We start from the raw sequence: 16826 nt of genomic DNA, 5'->3' as shown, positions 1-16826 counted from the left end.
GGTACTTCAGCTTGCTCTGACACCTCCTTTGAAATTGCCTCCAGTTGGCTTTCTTTCAGCATCCACGTTCCCTTAAAGGAACAGCCAGATAATCCTGGCCTGTCTTTGCCCAAAGGCAGCAGTAAATCAAGATTGAAACTACAGTTCGGTGCGGACTGGCACATAGTCAATAGAGATAATTCTGTTCCCAAAGAATTTTGGATCTATTTGACAGGATAGGTGGCTTTAGACCCACCTGTCCTTCAAACTGGTCTGTATTAAGGATGGAGCAGTAGCTATGTGTAGGTAATGACAGAGGAGACAGAGAGCAGATACCAGTGTTGTAAGATTTGAATGTTTCCCCACTACATACTTGGGGTTTCATACTATTCTGGGAAGTTTAAAAAGTAAAACACCCTTGACTTGTTGGTTGGCAAATTTCTCAGGTTTTCTGCTTAGGCAGGTTCTCACAGTTCTACTGAGGATGGAGATGGCCCACAGTCAGCTTCAGAAGGTTCTGTGGGACTCACAGCAGTGGAGTACACTCTCTGAAATGTACAGGTTTTCACAAAAAGGATGTGCCTACAAATCTAGGTCCACTCCCACCCTGGTCCTATAATAATTACTTAGGAATGTGAGCAGTACAGTAGGAAAATGTAATTTGTAAATATTTTTAAATAACAGTAAATTATCCAATCAGAGGAAGGCAGCATCTTGGTTCATACACAGTAAAATGGAACAGTAACTTTAGGGACATAAACTTGAATATGAAAAACATATGAAATTCTCTGGGTCTGAGGAGTTGCCCAGCTCAGCCAGTCCTTTGCCTTCAGCCTTGGCCACATTTTGTAGCCTTTTTGCCTCCTACTCCTCAACAGTCAAAGTTATTAGATTAGTGATGTGAGACTGGCCATCCCTGCCTATTTCCTTTGTAATTTGTTTGTTGACCTTTGTCCATGAAATCACCTATTCCTGCCTGAGATAGTGCTGTTCACTTATCAAGTCATAGAATATCTCGAGCTGGAAGGGAACCACAAGGATCATTGAGTCCAACCCTCTGCTCCTCACAGGACTATCTAAAACTAAACCATGTGTCACCCACATGCTCCTTGAATGCCGACAGATTCTGTAATATATATTAAACTAATACATAAAGGGAATGTAATAATTTCTTTTGGCACTTTCCCAGCTATCAGTCACTGTCTGACACTGATTCCAGAGCTATTTTGGTTCTGCATGTTTAATTGAACCTGTGGCTATAGCAGGTGACAGCTCATCTGAGAGGACACTGTGTCTGCCTGCATTTGGTTGTATTCTCAAGGACTCTTGCTAAAATGCAGAGAACTGTTGAAGTGAACAGTGTTACTCGGGATTTACACTGACTTACTGAGGCAAGAATCCAACTCAAATTTCTCAGCACTGAGCAAACCCCCAAAATTCTCTTTTTCCTGTAATCTAACAATGAGAAAGAATGATTTAAGTAACTTCCAGGCATTGATATTTGTTTTTTCTACTTTCAGATCCTTTTTTATCCTTTATTATTTGTTCTTTCCATAGTCTTTAGTCCATCTTGTTTGTACTTAAACTTTCATCCTTTTTCACTGATTAGATCTGAATGCCAAATGGAAGACTCTAAAAATGTGATGAGCTTATGCAAGTTTTCGGTCAACTTGAGCCCTATGCCATAAACTGCCTGCAGCAGAGCTTCATTGCTGGGTTTGAATAGGACCATACCCTTTATGCTGGTCCTGCTTAGAGATTGTTCTGCTTGGACAGTGGGCTGGGCATCTGTTACTAGCTGGCATCCCAATTCTGTTCAGCTGGGAAAGGGAAGATTCTGTAAGAACTAGAGAAAAGGTGAATTTTATGGTATCTATATATATTTGTTAGCGTATCCTAATGAGTTAATGTAATATGGTCTCTAATGTATCAAGGAGACAGGAAAATTCTGAGAAGGCGCAGAAAAGGCAGTAAGAGAAAAGACTGCAAACCTCTGTCATCCTGGTACTTTCTCCTGCCTCTGCTGCCCCTCGGGCTCGATCCTGGTGTTATCTCTGGTGCTTTGCAGGATGGCACCCGAGGCTGAGAGACTCCCCTTGGCTGTGTGAGGTGCGTGTCTCCCTCTCTGTCTGTGCTGATTTAGGCACTGACTTTCAGTTTACAAACCACATCTGTTTCTTGACACCTGGCTGACTGAGGCGAGGAGACTTTGCAAATCAAACTGAAGGCATATTCTTTTTGAAGAATGTGTACTATATTCTCAAAAGAAAGCAGTAGCAAAGAAAATTTTCTGTGGCTAACGCTGGAGATTTTTCTCAGTTGATGGTCAAATACAACCCACACACAGAAAGGCTGCAATGGCAGCTATGAAGATTAAACTGAATTTTCATTCGATTTCTCAGACCCAGGAGTATTCACAGGGCAAGTTCACTTTCTCATTCATGGATGAGCTGATCTTTATCTTTTCTTATATAAACTACATGCTCGCTTTGGGAACAAGCTGCTCTTCGCAGTCTGGCCCTGAATCCCACAGTGTGTGGGTGAGGGTTTCCACAACTCCCCTCTCAGCTGAATCTCACTCAGGGTTCCTAAGGTGGTGAGACACTCATATGGTGGGCCCAGGTGCTTTTCATCTGAGACACTAAAATGCTTGTATGCAAAGTTTAGTTTGGAATATTTAGCTAAAAGGTACTAAGGGCATTACTCCAAGGAGCAAGTTAGAGAATACATTCAACCACACTAATGTTTCAGGTATTTAGTTTAAATGTAGACTTACAACTGCTTCCTTACTAAGAAGTAATGATGTAAGGTTATTTTTCACTACACTGTACCTTACATAAGGATTGTGCCTTTACTTCTTAGTCACTCTTTGTTTTCCTCTTTATTTTACTCTTCTTACTCATGTCACTGGAGTGTGCATCACCACTTGCACTGTGCAGGCTGGGGGCTTCTGGTAGCAGTGCAGGATCTCCATTTAACCACTGGGCCATTAATTATCACCCTGAGACATTTTGGGGGGTTAATTAATTTTTCTTACAGGCAACATTTTAGAGGTGCCACACTTGGATGTTTGCACAAACAAGGCCTGGATCTCTTGGTATAATGTGCTACCAACATGGTATGGAGCACATAGAAGTTCTGTGATGGGTTTATAAAGGCTGGTTGAACCTTCTTTGCCTGCAGAGCCATGCTTTATGTCCCCTTTTGTACACTAAGAACTCTGGGTAAGGGCTGGGTTGAAAGGAGTGCTTTGCCCTCTTAATCTTTTGGTTTTGACCACGGAAAGTAAAGTTCCATTAGCTTCTGGCAATGTGAGTCACTGGTTGGATTGTCCCTTCTTTCGGTTAGTGTTTCATTGCTAAATTCAATGTAGGTGGCAGGTCACCACTATAGTTGCGAGAGACCAGGGAAGCAGCATCCAAATTATGCTGGGTGTCCTCTTGGAAGCACTGCCAAAGCTTTACAGGCATCCTTATTTGTACCACAGTGACCTGATTTGTTCCGTGTCTCTTGCGAAAACCCGTCAGAGGCTTTCGTAGGTTTCCAAATAAAGGTGGTTCCCACTGGCTGAGGACTGGGTTTGTTGGTTGAGCAAGATCCTCCTTTCACTTTCTCACTCATACTGGCACAAAGCACACTTTGGTCTCCCAGTTGGGGGGTGCAAAGCAGTGTGGTTCAGAGGACTCATGGAGCTGAGCCAAAAAACAGTCCAGCATGTGAAAGCATCTGTTGATACTCTTCTGCTACAAAATTTGTTTTTCAAAATGAAGCTGTTTGTGAGTTTTGTGGTATCTTCCTCTTTGCTTTATAGGTCTGAGAATGGTGGAAAATTTTTATCTTTTTTGTTTGGTTGGGTTTTTTTATGTTTCAAAACTACTTTTGAACAACAGCAACAAAATCAAGCAACTTAAATAGACGATAAAATTTCCAGGATTGAGCCAGACAGATGATATCTTATGTATGGCCTCCCTCTGGGCATCAAGGTCTATTTTGGCCTTAAATGCCAAATTTATTTCTGTTGTAATTGTACCAATAGCAAATTACTGTCATGAAACTTCTAAACTGCAGAACCAAAATTCCAAAAATATTGTGATCTGAAGTTTACTGGAAGGTGGAGAAAATCTTCCTGTTGCACTGAATGAATGTTACAGCAGGGCAGAAGGGCTTACAGAAGAAGGTTATACCTTAAGTAGTTCCTTTAGTTTTACATTTTTTTTCCAGATCATCAGTGGAGAACAGGAACTACTTCTTTGTCAGTGGGATTCTCTGGGGACTTTCTTTTTAAATAAAATTTTACGAGGACATTGCTGTAGGTTTGCAGCTGACTTTTATGCAAGTGCTGACTGTGGGTAGGTATACTGGGCTCTGGGCTCCTTTTGCCCCCTACACTGTCTGTCAGCTCTTCTAATGGCATAGAAATGTCACTGTTTAAAGGAAGAACCGCAGTTTGGTGTCTCTGGATGCAGTGGGGAAAGATGATCCTGGCAAGGAAAAAGTGGTTGAACTTTTGCTGTGACTGCAAATCTATCTTTTACCATCACTTTGATGTCGAGATTGTCAGTGTAGTTCACAAGCTGGTTTTGAGCTCTTCACTTCTGCAAATTGTGGTTGAGACTGTAGCTAATAAGAACATTTTGCTTAATACTTCCTTGATACGAGCTATATGTTACATGTAAGAATTAAACAACAGCTTTCACAAAATACCAAATGCTCTAAAAGTTGAGGCCTGTTTTCTCATCAGTTCCAACCCCAGATCAGCCCCGTGACACCTATGCTCCCCATGATGAATGAGCCAGCCAAGTTCCAGGAATCTACTTTTGCTGACTTTTTTTTTTTCAGTAGAAATGAAAAAACCTCATCTTTTAAATTCAGTGCCACCGCTGTTCCACACAGTAACAAAAAATGAGCAAAAACCATGCTTTTAGGAGATGAGAAAGAGAATAAAATATTCTATTAAGTTTCATCTTTAGAATTTGGAGGGCACTGTAGTTAGAAATGGATGTGTGGGATATGATTATCCCAGCACCAAAAAAACCTCTCATATCTCCAAGTTTTCTACTTGATTCAATCTGGTGACTTTGACATCCTATTTGTAGTTCTTGTAATGAAGCCATACAATCTAATTCAATGCACACTCTTTGCTTGTGCTCTAGTCTTTATTTGCATACTGTTAAAACCTCCAGTTATGTAACAAAAAGGAAATGAGACATAGGTCAAAGGAATCTCATTTGAATAGGTTAATACTTGTAGTGACTAGTGGTCACTTACTCTGGATTGCCAAAGAGAAATGAGAGGAAAAACCTGAAAGGATTTCTAAGTAACTTTCCGTGTTGAAAGATCACTTTCCGTGTTGAAATATCACTTTCCAAGGCGTGTTCCCTTGTACACTGATCCTTCAAACCTCCCCCTGCTGGCAGATTTTGCCCTGTCGTCACAGACTGACGCCTCATTTCGGAGATGCAAATTTGTGTTTGCCCAACTAGTAGTGTGTGTAGGAAGTTTCAGCTCAGCAGCTCCACTTTACCTTTTTTTTTTTTTTACCCTCAAGGTGCATCTCGTTACAGACATCATGGGAGACTTTGAATCATTGCAACAGCCCAAGTAGTGTAAAGTCCTGCTGGAAGAGCATTTGTCATATTTTGACAAGTGCTCATAATTAGCTGGCTGCTTCATTTATTGCTAAATTGCTAATGACGTTTGAGAAAGACTTAAAAGAAATGCATCACACTGCTAGTGTTTGCTTGAAATTAAGGATTCTTGTACTCAAAATGTCCTGAGTTCTTCTAATACCTTGATTTCTTGCCAGTTCAGAAGAGTTTGGATCATAGAGTCATCAAAGTCTTTGGGGTTTGTTTGTTTGTTCACTTGTAACAAACGTGGATAGAGCCTTCCTAAATCTTCGTTCGCGAAGCCTAGCCATGATGATGTTTGTTCATCAACAGCATGAGGTTTTATCCCTTTCATGAAGAATAATTTTATTTTATGTGGTCCAAGCTTTCCTCCATGTGCCTTCATCTTCCTGTGAGTCCTCTCAAAGGCAGAGCAGTTAGAGTGTATGTGTCATATCCTGAAGCTCTGCCCCAGTTCCCATGTCCCTTGATGTGCTATGTTCTGCACAAACATGAATAGAAAAAAGGACCAGTCTGATCTCAGGGAGGCTGAGCCTACTTACTCGAGGAGAAGATATTCTTGTAAAACACAGTTCATTTTGGAATAGCAGATTTCTGCCAAGACCAGATTGCTTGACTTAAAACATCTTTTCTGGCTCTTGCCTTGTGAGCAGACTTGCATGGTTGGGAACAGCACCTTCCTCAAAGCCCCAGCCAAGGGCCCAACCAACAGAGGACTGCTGGGGCTGACTGGAGTTGTCCAGGCTAGCAATAAGTAAGAAAGACTTTGAAAATGGGGACAAGCAAGATCATGCTTGAAGCAGCCAAGGGGAACCTTGTAGGAAAAGAAGAAAAATTACCCCGACAGATGTTTCCTTAACAAGACCTAGGGAAAGGCTGACCTTGTTAGGGCCCACAAATGTCTCTTGCAAGAAACAAAGAAGTGAGGACTAAGGTCCAGAAAAGGGGTGTAGAAGGATAAGAAAGTCAGTTATCTCAGTTTTACTGTGCAAAAGAACCTGTAAGAGTCAAGACAGAAGGACTCGATGTGGTAGTGTGTTTTCCTTGGGAAAAGGGCAGGACTCGGGGACAGAAGGAAGTCTTAGCCAGCTGCTTTGGGAAACTGTGGTTTAAATCTCCTCACAGGAAAGTCCCTATAATGTAACTGTGTAGTGCTGAAAAGCTGCAGTGATTGCAGCACTTGTTTTGAGAAGGCCTGTGACCACAGCTACTCTGCCAGGCTTCATAACACAGCTACTCAATAGTGTAAACTAACAGCTATTAAAAACAATCTTGTTTGGCTGCTTGTTTGGCAATCCAAAAAAAGCAGGTGTCACTGGGTATTTTTAAGCTGGTCTTCCAGTAATGAATGACAAAACACTGTCTGTGTCAGTCATGTGCTAAGTAGTCCAGAGTAAGCACATGTTCTATATGTCAAGTGCGTCTTAGTAAAACCTTCAGTCAATGAGTCCTCTTGGTAAACCTAAAACTTTACCACTTCATGTTACTTAGTTCTTCTTTCTCCTCTTTTCTTTGTAAGGTTTGTTTTACTTGCTTTAGGTCTACTTGAGAAAGCAAACACAGAACACAAGAAAAAAGGCAGCTTCACATTTTCTAAATCATTCTCTTCTAATTTTATACAAAACCATGTTTCCATTGAATTCACAAATAGTTTCAGACCATCTAAAGCTGCATTTTAACAAAAATTATAAATCTCAGATTTTTTTTTCCCTACCTCTATTCTTTTCTGTTAATTTTCAAGATCTGGAAAATGTCATGTATTTCTCTTTCATAATTTCCAAGGAATAGCATCTTTTTCTCCTCTTTCTGAATTAAATATTTTTAAAATGCAAACCCTTATTTATTATTACTGGAAGACGTTTTGATGTTCAGGCTGTGGATTTTGAATCCAGCCATTCTCCTATTCCAAATCTTCTTTGGGGTCTATACATCTCAGGGAAACTTTTAGCCAAACCGCAGCAGTGGAGAAGCACTGACTGACTTGTGCAGAGGTGGTGATGTGAGGGCTACAGTGAACTAGGAGCTTCAGGCTCAGTTTCAGTGTGGTTGCATGACGACCTTAGTGCTGAAAAGTTGCTGATAGCTTTTTTTGGTGAAGATTTCAGAATGTTAGACACATTACTACTTAATTACATTAAGTAGCAATGTGTTTAACATCCTTACATTACAGTAATTATTTACATTAATTCCTTACTTACTCGCATTACTACTTTTTGTAAGCGGGTTTCTTTTTGTCTGCAAATGACTCTTGGTGGTCTCAGTCCCTTGCAGGAGATAGTGTATGATCTCAAGTGATTCCTTTCCTTCTTCCTCAGGTTTGTGGAAGTTATGCAGAAAATCAGCACTTCTCGACTTCTTTAATAATCAGAAACGTATTAGTCAAAATGTTTCTATGTTTGTGTTTATTATGCCTAAAGGCAAATACAAATTTGAATTGGAAGAGAAATGGAGCCATAATAAAACAAATATAATGTAACCTAGAGCTCAGCTTGGCAAGCAGCTTTTCATTGTTTCTTCTTTTAACTATATGATGGGTTGACACTGGCTGGATGCCAGGTGTCCACCCACACAGCTCTATCACTCCTCCCCTCAGCTGGACAGAGGAGAGATAATATAAGGAAAGGCTCAAGGGTCAAAATAAGGGCAGAGACAGATCACTCACCAATTGCCAATATGAGCAAAACAGACTCAACCTGGGGAAATTAGTTTAATTTATCAAACCAGAGCAGGATAATGACAAATAAGACCAAATCTTAAAGCACCTTCCCTCCACATTCCCTTCTTCCTGGGCTTAACTTTACTCCTGATTTTCTCTACCCCCTCCCCCCAGCAGCACAGGGGTATGGGAATGGGGGTTTTGGTTCGTTCATCACCCATTACCTCTGCTGCTTCTTGCTCCTCTGGAGGACTCCTCATACTCTTTCCCTGCTCCATCATGAGCTTCTCTCTCCTTTGGGCCACAGGTCCTGCCAGGAGCCTGCTGCAGCGTGGGCTTCCCAAGAGGTCACAGCCTCCTTTGGGCATCTCCCTGCTCCATTGTGGGATCCTCCATGGGCTGCAGGTGGATTTCTGCTCCACTGTGGACCTCCATGGGCTGTAGAGGCACAGCTACCTCACCATGGACTACAGGGGAATCTCAGCTCCAGCACCTGGAGCACCTCCTTCCCCTCCTTCTGCACTACCTTGGGATCTGCAGAGTGCTTTCTCTCACATATCCTCCCTCTTCTATCCATCTGCATTTGCACAGGTTTTTATCCCCCTCCTAAATACATTATCCCAGAGGTGCTGCCACTGTTGATGATGGGCTCAGCCTTGTCAATTGACAAGTCCCTCTTGGAGCCAGATAGCATTGGCTCTGTCAGACACGGGGGAAGATTCCAGCAGCTTCTCAGAGAAGCCTCCCCTGTTGCCCACCCACTACCAAAACCCTGCCATGCAAATCCAATAAAGACTACTTTTTTCATCCTTCTTTCCAGTTATAGGCTTTGTCTTCAGCTTTGATAGGTTCATTTCTGTGAAAAGGTGGTTGGCTACCCCAAGGACTGTAGACAAAACAGAGTTAGCTTAGAGAGAAATCTGCTCTCAGAACACTGGATACTCAGCTTCTATATGTATTTAGCAGCAAGCAATCAGCAGTGCTAGGATGGATTGCCAAAGAGAAATGAGATGAAAAACGTGAAAGGATTTCTAAATAACTTTCCTTGCTGAAAGATCACTTTCTGTGTTGAAAGATCACTTTCTAAGGTGTGTTCCCTTGGTGCTGGGATGTTCACAGGAGGTGCACCAGTCTCCTCATAACCTGCACTTTCGATAGGTGAGAGGTTAATTTCTCCCAACAGGCATATGATATGTCCATAATTGCATCAAAGCAATGTCATTCTATAGTATTTCTGGATCTGTAACTTAGGAAGTGCAACCTATAATTAGTAAAAATTGCCTTCTTCCTTCAGACGACAATTTTGTCAGTCATGCAAGCATTGAAGTGCATGAAATCACTGGATTGCATCACAGCCTCTAAAGCTCCAGAGATATTGAGCAAGTTACCTGTGGAACTTTTGTGCTTGGCACTTATTATGTGTGTATACATCAGGGATTGTGTAATGATTAAATCCCTGCATTTGGCCATGATCCTTTCAGCTAGTGCCTTCTCATGCCCTTTGCTCTGTCAAAGGAGTCCTAAACCACTGGAAATTACAGAAGGGAATTTCCCCCATTCAGTTCTGTTTTTCCTGTATTGCTGTAATGCTTTATTTTCATCAGTTCAGACAAGGCAGTAATATGCATTAAAACAACATCTCTTTGTGAGGGTGAATAAACATGGAAATTTTGGATAACTGCCAGTCAATTAACAAGTGTCAATGTTTCTCATTTTAGGGTATAGGTAAAGATATAGACAATGTCTAACATCCAAGTAGGTAAGAGATGTTTTGGGGTTTCTTATTTTACTCTTTCATGTTTAATATTAGACCTAAACTCATAAAGTGACTATAAGATATAGTCTATCAATCAAATAGTTAATGATCATAAAATTCCTTCTCTATCTTTCTCTTCAGAAGTTAATGGTGTGTTTTAAGCCTTGCATCTGTAGGGTTTTTTTAGGAGCTGCATGGTCAAATAGGTTACCGTTGTGGGGCTACAGTTTCAAAGCTGATCCCCTCCAAAATAATGGCCATTTTTCCACTGGAACAGGGGTATTTATCAAGGCTGAACTATTAAGTCCCTTCAGCACTTCAGACTTTCAGCAAGTTCTTTGGGATAAAAGAGAGGAGCATATTACCAGGATGCAGCAGCCTGGTGACCTGGAAAAGTGCAGATAGAGGAGCTCTAGCTTTGCAGGTGGTGTCTGACAGCAGTTTGACTCCCCAGCTCTCCTCTCTAACAACCCCAAACTGCTCAAAACTGTCAGTTTCCATATATATATATATATAAAACACACACATACACACACACATATATATATATCTATATATATATTACTATTATATGGAAAAGGCTCAGTTTTCCCTGATGCGTTTCCTCTCCTTCCATAGCTCTAACTGAATGGCCCTGCAGCACTGGCACCTAGGCTGTCTTTGCCTCACCATTTGTAATACTGTTGCCTAAAAAGAGCACTTGAATTAAACCTCCAAGACCCAATTTGTGAGCTTTAAAAGTCAGGCATCCTTTAATTGGCGCTGGGTGCACTGGGTATCATCATTACATGAGTATTCATTTTTCGTTCCCCTCACTGCTGTTCCATATTCACGACATTTCCCAAAACTTCTTAGCATATATGCATGTCCTTATAAGGTCTCTGAGAGTCTTCATCTCAGGTCTTCAGTGGTCTCCCTAAGTAACTGCCTTGTGAACTTCTTCAAGACAGTGCACCTGATTAAAAAGTGATTGGGTGTTGCCTTGCTGGCTGTCTCACTTCCTCTCCTCATTGTTTCTTTAAATCACTTGGCTCAGCTATCTGTAGTTTCTGTGTTGTAAATACTGTCAGTTCTTGTTACATCTCTAAACCCCAACATCAATGCATCCGGGAGGGTTTGAGCCTGTTCCTTCTGGCCCCTGGAACAACAGGAGGGGAAGCCTAGGAGAGGCTGAACGCTTTGTCAGTCTGTGTTTTGGTGCTTTGTCTTATTGTGAGTGCAGCATCAGGGAGGGAGAGCAAGGTCTGTTGCCCCCCCTGAGCAGGGGCAACAGGAGGGAGGGAAACTGAGAAGCTTACAGCAAAGTCAAGTCAGGAAGACAAATAAGCTGGGAAACTAAAATAAGAAAAGGTGAGTTAAACGTGACAAACCCAGAAAAAATAATGTGGGCTTGATCATGGCTTGGGAAGGAACCCAAGTTTAAGATCATGCTCAGGAAAGGGCCACATTCAGCTGAAGTTTGAGTATCTGCAGGTGTATTCAAACTGGGCTTTCACATCCTCTCCAGGTCAGCCTGTCCCTGTTGGCCAGGGAAAGGGGGTTTCCATGTGGCTGATGGGAATTTCCCTTTTCACAACTTGGGTCTGATGGCCCTTGTGCTTTGGCTGTGCCCCTCTGAGGAGACTCTGGGACCAGCCCTCCCCACGTAGCCTTGCAGGCCCCAGGGCAGGGCAATGACAGCTTCCCTCGACCTGGCAGCCCCCTCGCTGACCCTCTCCATGTGCAGCCTTTGAATTGCAGCAGTATTAAGACACTAAACACAGGGAAACCAGGCTGGAAGGCTGGTTGGATCAGGGTGGACAATAGTCACCATCCACTTGTTCCCAAGGAAAAATGAATAATCACCTCCCTTGAACACATAAGCACCTCTCTGTTTCTATATTTTTTTTGCCCCCTGTTTGCATTATGGGATTGTAAAGGTAAAGACTGATAAGATACAGTGATGTGTCATATCAGGACTAGCAGAGCTTTCTTCAGGTGTTTGCATTAAAACCCTTTGGCTATATTTTTTTTTTTTTAAATTACTTTGTGCAAATAAACTGAAGGCACTTTGTACACAAGAAGTACAAACAAAATGACAGTGGTCCTGAAGTTGGGGCCCCCCTCCTGGCTTTTGTTCTAAATCTAAATCTTAACCTTATCCTAATTTCCTAAATCAAACAAACCATGAGATAAAAGGAGCACTATAAGCACAAGTCCAGCTGCCACAGGAGGAGGCAGGATGCCAGCCTTGGTCACTGGTGGAGTGATGAAAACTGCCTGGGGGCAGGAGTACAGGATGAGCACTGCCTTCGTGATGTCATTGCTGAGGTATCCAAACTTCTGGTGCTTAGGTAGCAGTGTCAAAGTTCAGATGAGATGATTCTCTCCAAAAAGCACTGAATGGAGAGGAAATAGAGCTGAAGAGTCACAGAGGAGACTTGAGATGCAAGGCCACCTCCATCTAAATAACAGCATGGCCTAGGAAATGGCATAAGAAACAAGCTGGGTATAGGTGTAACAGATTTGGGATCCTTGAAATCTGTGTGTTAACGAAAAAACTATCAAGCCAAACTGTCCTAATTTCAGGTATTACCATTCTAGTTAAGGTAGTTTGAGGCATTGCCTACTGTGGACAGATAGTCCTCAAAACAGCACAGAAATAGCTGCATACTGAGAGCACTGATCTTTATGTATTTTTATGGCATTTCACTATGATCCATAAAACAGTTACATCAGGGCATGGGTTCTTTGTTGCCTCTTCCCTTGTCCCTTGGCCAGGGGCTGTGGCTCTGCAGAGAAGCATCTCCAGCATGTCTGGTGCCATGCACACTGCAAGGCTGCTAATGTATACCCAGCCATATGAGCTTCCCTAAATTGTGGCTATTGTATAGAGAAATTATTTTCTCTCAATAACAATCTATTCTGGAGTTCAAGCTGTTTACATTTCTAGAAAGAGGTACTGGCAGTCTGTGAAGGATGACCGTGCTCCTGAGCTCTACCTTAAGAGAAGCCACTTACAGCTCAGGTTACTCTATAAGCAGCTGGAGTCAGTAGCAGCTCCTGTGTACACTGGCCTGCAGCCAATCCATTATTTTCACACAGATCCCTAAACAGCACGGGAAAGTACCGTCCTTCAGTGGCAGCTCAAACAGGGTGCTTGCAGTGATGACAGAGCCTCTCCCCGGTGGTTTCTCCAGAGCCATGTGAGGCAATTGTAAGATTCCGTGTTTTTGTTGAATGTTCAGGAGTCGCAATACTCAGGTACGGTTTGGGATGGGAAAGCAACAAGCTACAGCTCTTGTTTATGAAGCAGCATTAATGCATTCTGGACAGCACAGATTCGGTGGAAAATACAGACCCTATTTCAGGTTGCTTTTAAGCTCGCTCTGTTTTAGATGAAATAGTTCAGATGTGTAATAAATGGGCTGAAAGTGATGACAGGGAATACATGGTATAGGAAGCTGAAGAAACCTATTTCCATGAATACTCAATATTGCTCACATGTCCTTGCCAATACTACAATCTAGATTTCAGAAAGCAGTAATCTGCAAAGCATGATGTTACTGTGTCAGCCAACCAGTTAATATTGATGTAGTGCTTTTGTATCACCACAGCTAGTGACCCAGCTCCTGTGAGCACACCATACTGAAATGAATGGCTGGGTCAGCCCATCTCCACCAGCCCCCAGGCTGGGTTTATTAAACTAGAACACAGCAGACACACAGTTTCTGTAGGTAACATTGAGAGTTACCTACGTTTGACTTTCCTCATTTCACAACCCACACTCCAACCCCTAAAGCTACACGTCCTTCACCCACAGAACCATTACCTCACAGACTTTTATTTCCTTTTCTTTTAGGCAGAATCTATTAAGCTACTTAAAAAAAATAAAAAAAATATTTCCCAAACACACTGTTACACTCTTATCTCCGGTTATAGTACCAGGAAGGTGTGCTGGTGCCAAATCAGGCACGATGGAATTTGCCATGGGGAAACCCAGCACTGATGACAGTGGAACCCGCCCGCGTGTGAATTCCCGTGGCTCCTGCCACCCCTTTATAAGCAGGTGGAGGTGAGGCAGGGCTGGCAGAACAGGCAGGCAGCAGCCAAGCACTCACTGGAGCACAGCTGTGAGTGTGGACTGGGAATGGCTGGCTTTAGCAGCAAGAGCATGGTCCTGGTCTCCCTGATGGGGCTCCTGGCACTGCTCCTGTGTGGCACCTCCAAAGGTGAGTGAACTCTGGTGTTCTGCCCCAGGAAGCGGCTCTTGGTGCTGCTCGCAGCTGGCAGCAGGAGGAGGGTGAGGTGGGGGGAATGCTTTCAGCAAAGTATGCTGCCTCATCCTCCTCTTCTGTCAGGAGGGAGCTGGATAGTTGGGTACAGCGAGTACTTAGACATCACAGCAGCACGAGCCAAATGGGTTTTATTTACTTTGCTGTCTTCCTTGATTCCAGCACACAGCAATCATGATTGCTGCCTGTCTTACACCAAAGTGCGTCTGCCTCGGTGGGCCCTGAAGGGCTACACTGAACAGCTCGCCAGCGAAGTCTGTGATATCCCTGCAATCATGTAAGTTACTTTTCAGAAGATCCTCCAGTTTTTCTGATACGTATTAACCTTAGGATGTCTGTTTGGGCAGAAATAATTATTTGAATGATTTCTCTTGCTTTTTCAAAAACCTAAATTAACTGAATAAATTGTATATAATACCTGTAAACAAAACACACAACCTGTAGTTGATAGGGACTACTAACTCATGGGACAGCCATACAATGTAAATAATAAATTCCTGACTGTTTAGGAATCAGCTGTGCAAACAAAGACGTGCTTCGTTTCCAGCTGAGGGCCACTCTAGCCAACACAAGGTGTTCCCTTGCCAAGACCTGTTAGCAGACACATAAGTGACAAGAGTTCTCTTAATTCACAGGGATTGGATTTCCTTTTCCACAAGGTTTTGTCCCTCCTAGATGTTGATCTGTCACCTTAGTTTGACAGCAACTAATCTCCTTAATCTTAGAAATGATTTCTAGTATCCAGCAAAGGTCTTTGTCTCAATGGATCAAGTAAATTGAACACAATTTTATGGTGCAAACAATAAGCAGCTATTACATTTAAATTTCATTGGATGTTTCTTTATGTTCATATAATATTGGAGGAGTTTGGATTATCCTATATCTAAATGGCATTTACAAAAGCAGTTGTTATTGTTCATTATATAGAGTAACTATGGCACTTTTTTTGACAAAATGGATCTTCACAGTATTTACTAGCAGAGATTTCTAATTATTTACTGATTTCTTTATCATTATCTCTTTTCCAGTTTCCACACCAACAGTGGGCTGAAGGCCTGTGTAAATCCTAACGAAGGCTGGGTGAAGAAGCATCTTCTTTTCCTCAGGTAGGAATCTAAACATCTAAATAATGTCAGGCTGATGAAAACAGGGCATATATGAAAGCTTGTTTCTCACATCTCCTGATGGCGTTGGTGAACACATTTGTCTTTCTATCTCCTGTCAGAATTGGCTACTCCTTTTTAGAGCCTTCTCAGGGACAGTCGTGTCCACATGTCCCTTTCCCTACCTGAACTATTCTCTCAGAGAAGAAATCTATAACTGACCTGTGGCTGAGGTCTTTATTTATGTGTGTTCTCTCTTTTTTTCAACAGCCATAAGCTCAAGAGGATGTCAGCCTGATATGGTTTCCAGCAAGGAAATAAACATAGACATGGCTGAAGAATCACCAGGTTCAACCTCTTGGTTGGGATTGTCTTGTACACTGTTGTGTGCTCACTGACCTCCAACTCAGGCTTCTTTGGAACTGTTGAACTTCTCTAGTTGATTCATATTGCATCTCTGGTTTGCTTGAATTAAGCATTTTGTTACAGTTTCTATTTTTACTAATATGTGTACTGATATGGCATGATATTATTTAGTAAAGACTACCTTAAGCTGTTGTACAGAGTATTAAGTTTATTGCATGTTGTTTTTGTTTTGTTCCACATGTGTAAAGTGGCTTATTTATTCTATTTATTTTATTACTGTCTTGTGCCAAAATGTTTCCTTTTAGCTGTGGTTAGCATTATAATACTTCTTGAGCTATTGCTAAAGAAAATCTGCCTGTGGAAAAAAAATGGAAATTGGAGTTTAAAAAAAAATAAATGTTAAAATCGGCACCCTCTGTGTGATACGTTTATTTTTTAATTAAAACACGTGACTTCCCCTTGAAATGAATCCCTTTGCTTATGAGCCTCCAGCTGAAACAATTACACAAGTGGGTTGACACCTGTTAAAGGCACTTTCCACCTCCCTCACTTTGTTTGCCCTAGGGGTAGCTATGACCTCCACAGGATGTAATTGCTTCCTCACCCCCAGACAACTGCTATAAATCAAGCTTTTGCTTAACATGAAGACCTGTTCTTAGCTCAGTTTGATCTTAACTAGACTTGAGAGACTTTCTTTTACATGTTTCTCTATTTATTCAGGAGGGACCTTACACATACTGTCACTGGGCAAGCTTCTAGCCTGAGGAGGACTGATTATGGTAACACAGTCTGCTCTCAACTCAAAAGATGATATATCTCTAGAGGAGAAATTTGCACTACTTTTCTGCCCTTTTTGTGTTTCCTATGGTATCCTATGGCTTCTGCCATAATGAGGTTTTCTTGGTGCAGGATCTCTTGATGGAGGTTAATGATGCCTGACAAAAGTAATGAGACTTCATGGAAGGTAGGAGATGGGTGCAGGTTGAATGGGGAAGGCTGCTCAGCTCTTTACATACTATTACATGGCACACATGAAGTTCAGGGATGTGACCATGTAGGTCT

At 42.0% G+C, this 16826-nt stretch overlaps 1 protein-coding gene across 1 annotated transcript; it reads left to right on the top strand.

Moving 5' to 3' along the window:
- Window positions 1-10071: 10071 nt before the first annotated feature.
- On the top strand, window positions 10072-16175 carry CCL20 (C-C motif chemokine ligand 20). The gene is made up of 5 exons (XM_064666486.1): window positions 10072-12589; window positions 13106-14232; window positions 14458-14572; window positions 15324-15401; window positions 15669-16175. Exons 2-5 carry the CDS (start codon window positions 14151-14153, stop codon window positions 15694-15696), a joined length of 303 nt encoding a protein of 100 aa, XP_064522556.1. The 5' UTR covers window positions 10072-12589; window positions 13106-14150; the 3' UTR covers window positions 15697-16175.
- The last annotated feature ends 651 nt before the right edge of the window (window positions 16176-16826 follow it).

The sequence above is a fragment of the Pseudopipra pipra genome, chromosome 10, assembly GCF_036250125.1.
Source record: "Pseudopipra pipra isolate bDixPip1 chromosome 10, bDixPip1.hap1, whole genome shotgun sequence".
NCBI classification, from domain to species: Eukaryota; Metazoa; Chordata; class Aves; order Passeriformes; family Pipridae; genus Pseudopipra; species Pseudopipra pipra.
This window is presented reverse-complemented; position numbering and strand designations above follow the sequence as displayed.

Excerpts from the sequence above, each read along its gene's own strand:
- CCL20 (XM_064666486.1), top strand. The coding sequence starts at position 14,151 with ATGGCTGGCTTTAGCAGCAAGAGCATGGTCCTGGTCTCCCTGATGGGG. Across the intron at positions 14,573-15,323 it reads TGTGATATCCCTGCAATCAT|TTTCCACACCAACAGTGGGC; the intron begins GTAAGTTACTTT and ends TCTCTTTTCCAG. Across the intron at positions 15,402-15,668 it reads AAGCATCTTCTTTTCCTCAG|CCATAAGCTCAAGAGGATGT; the intron begins GTAGGAATCTAA and ends TTTTTTCAACAG.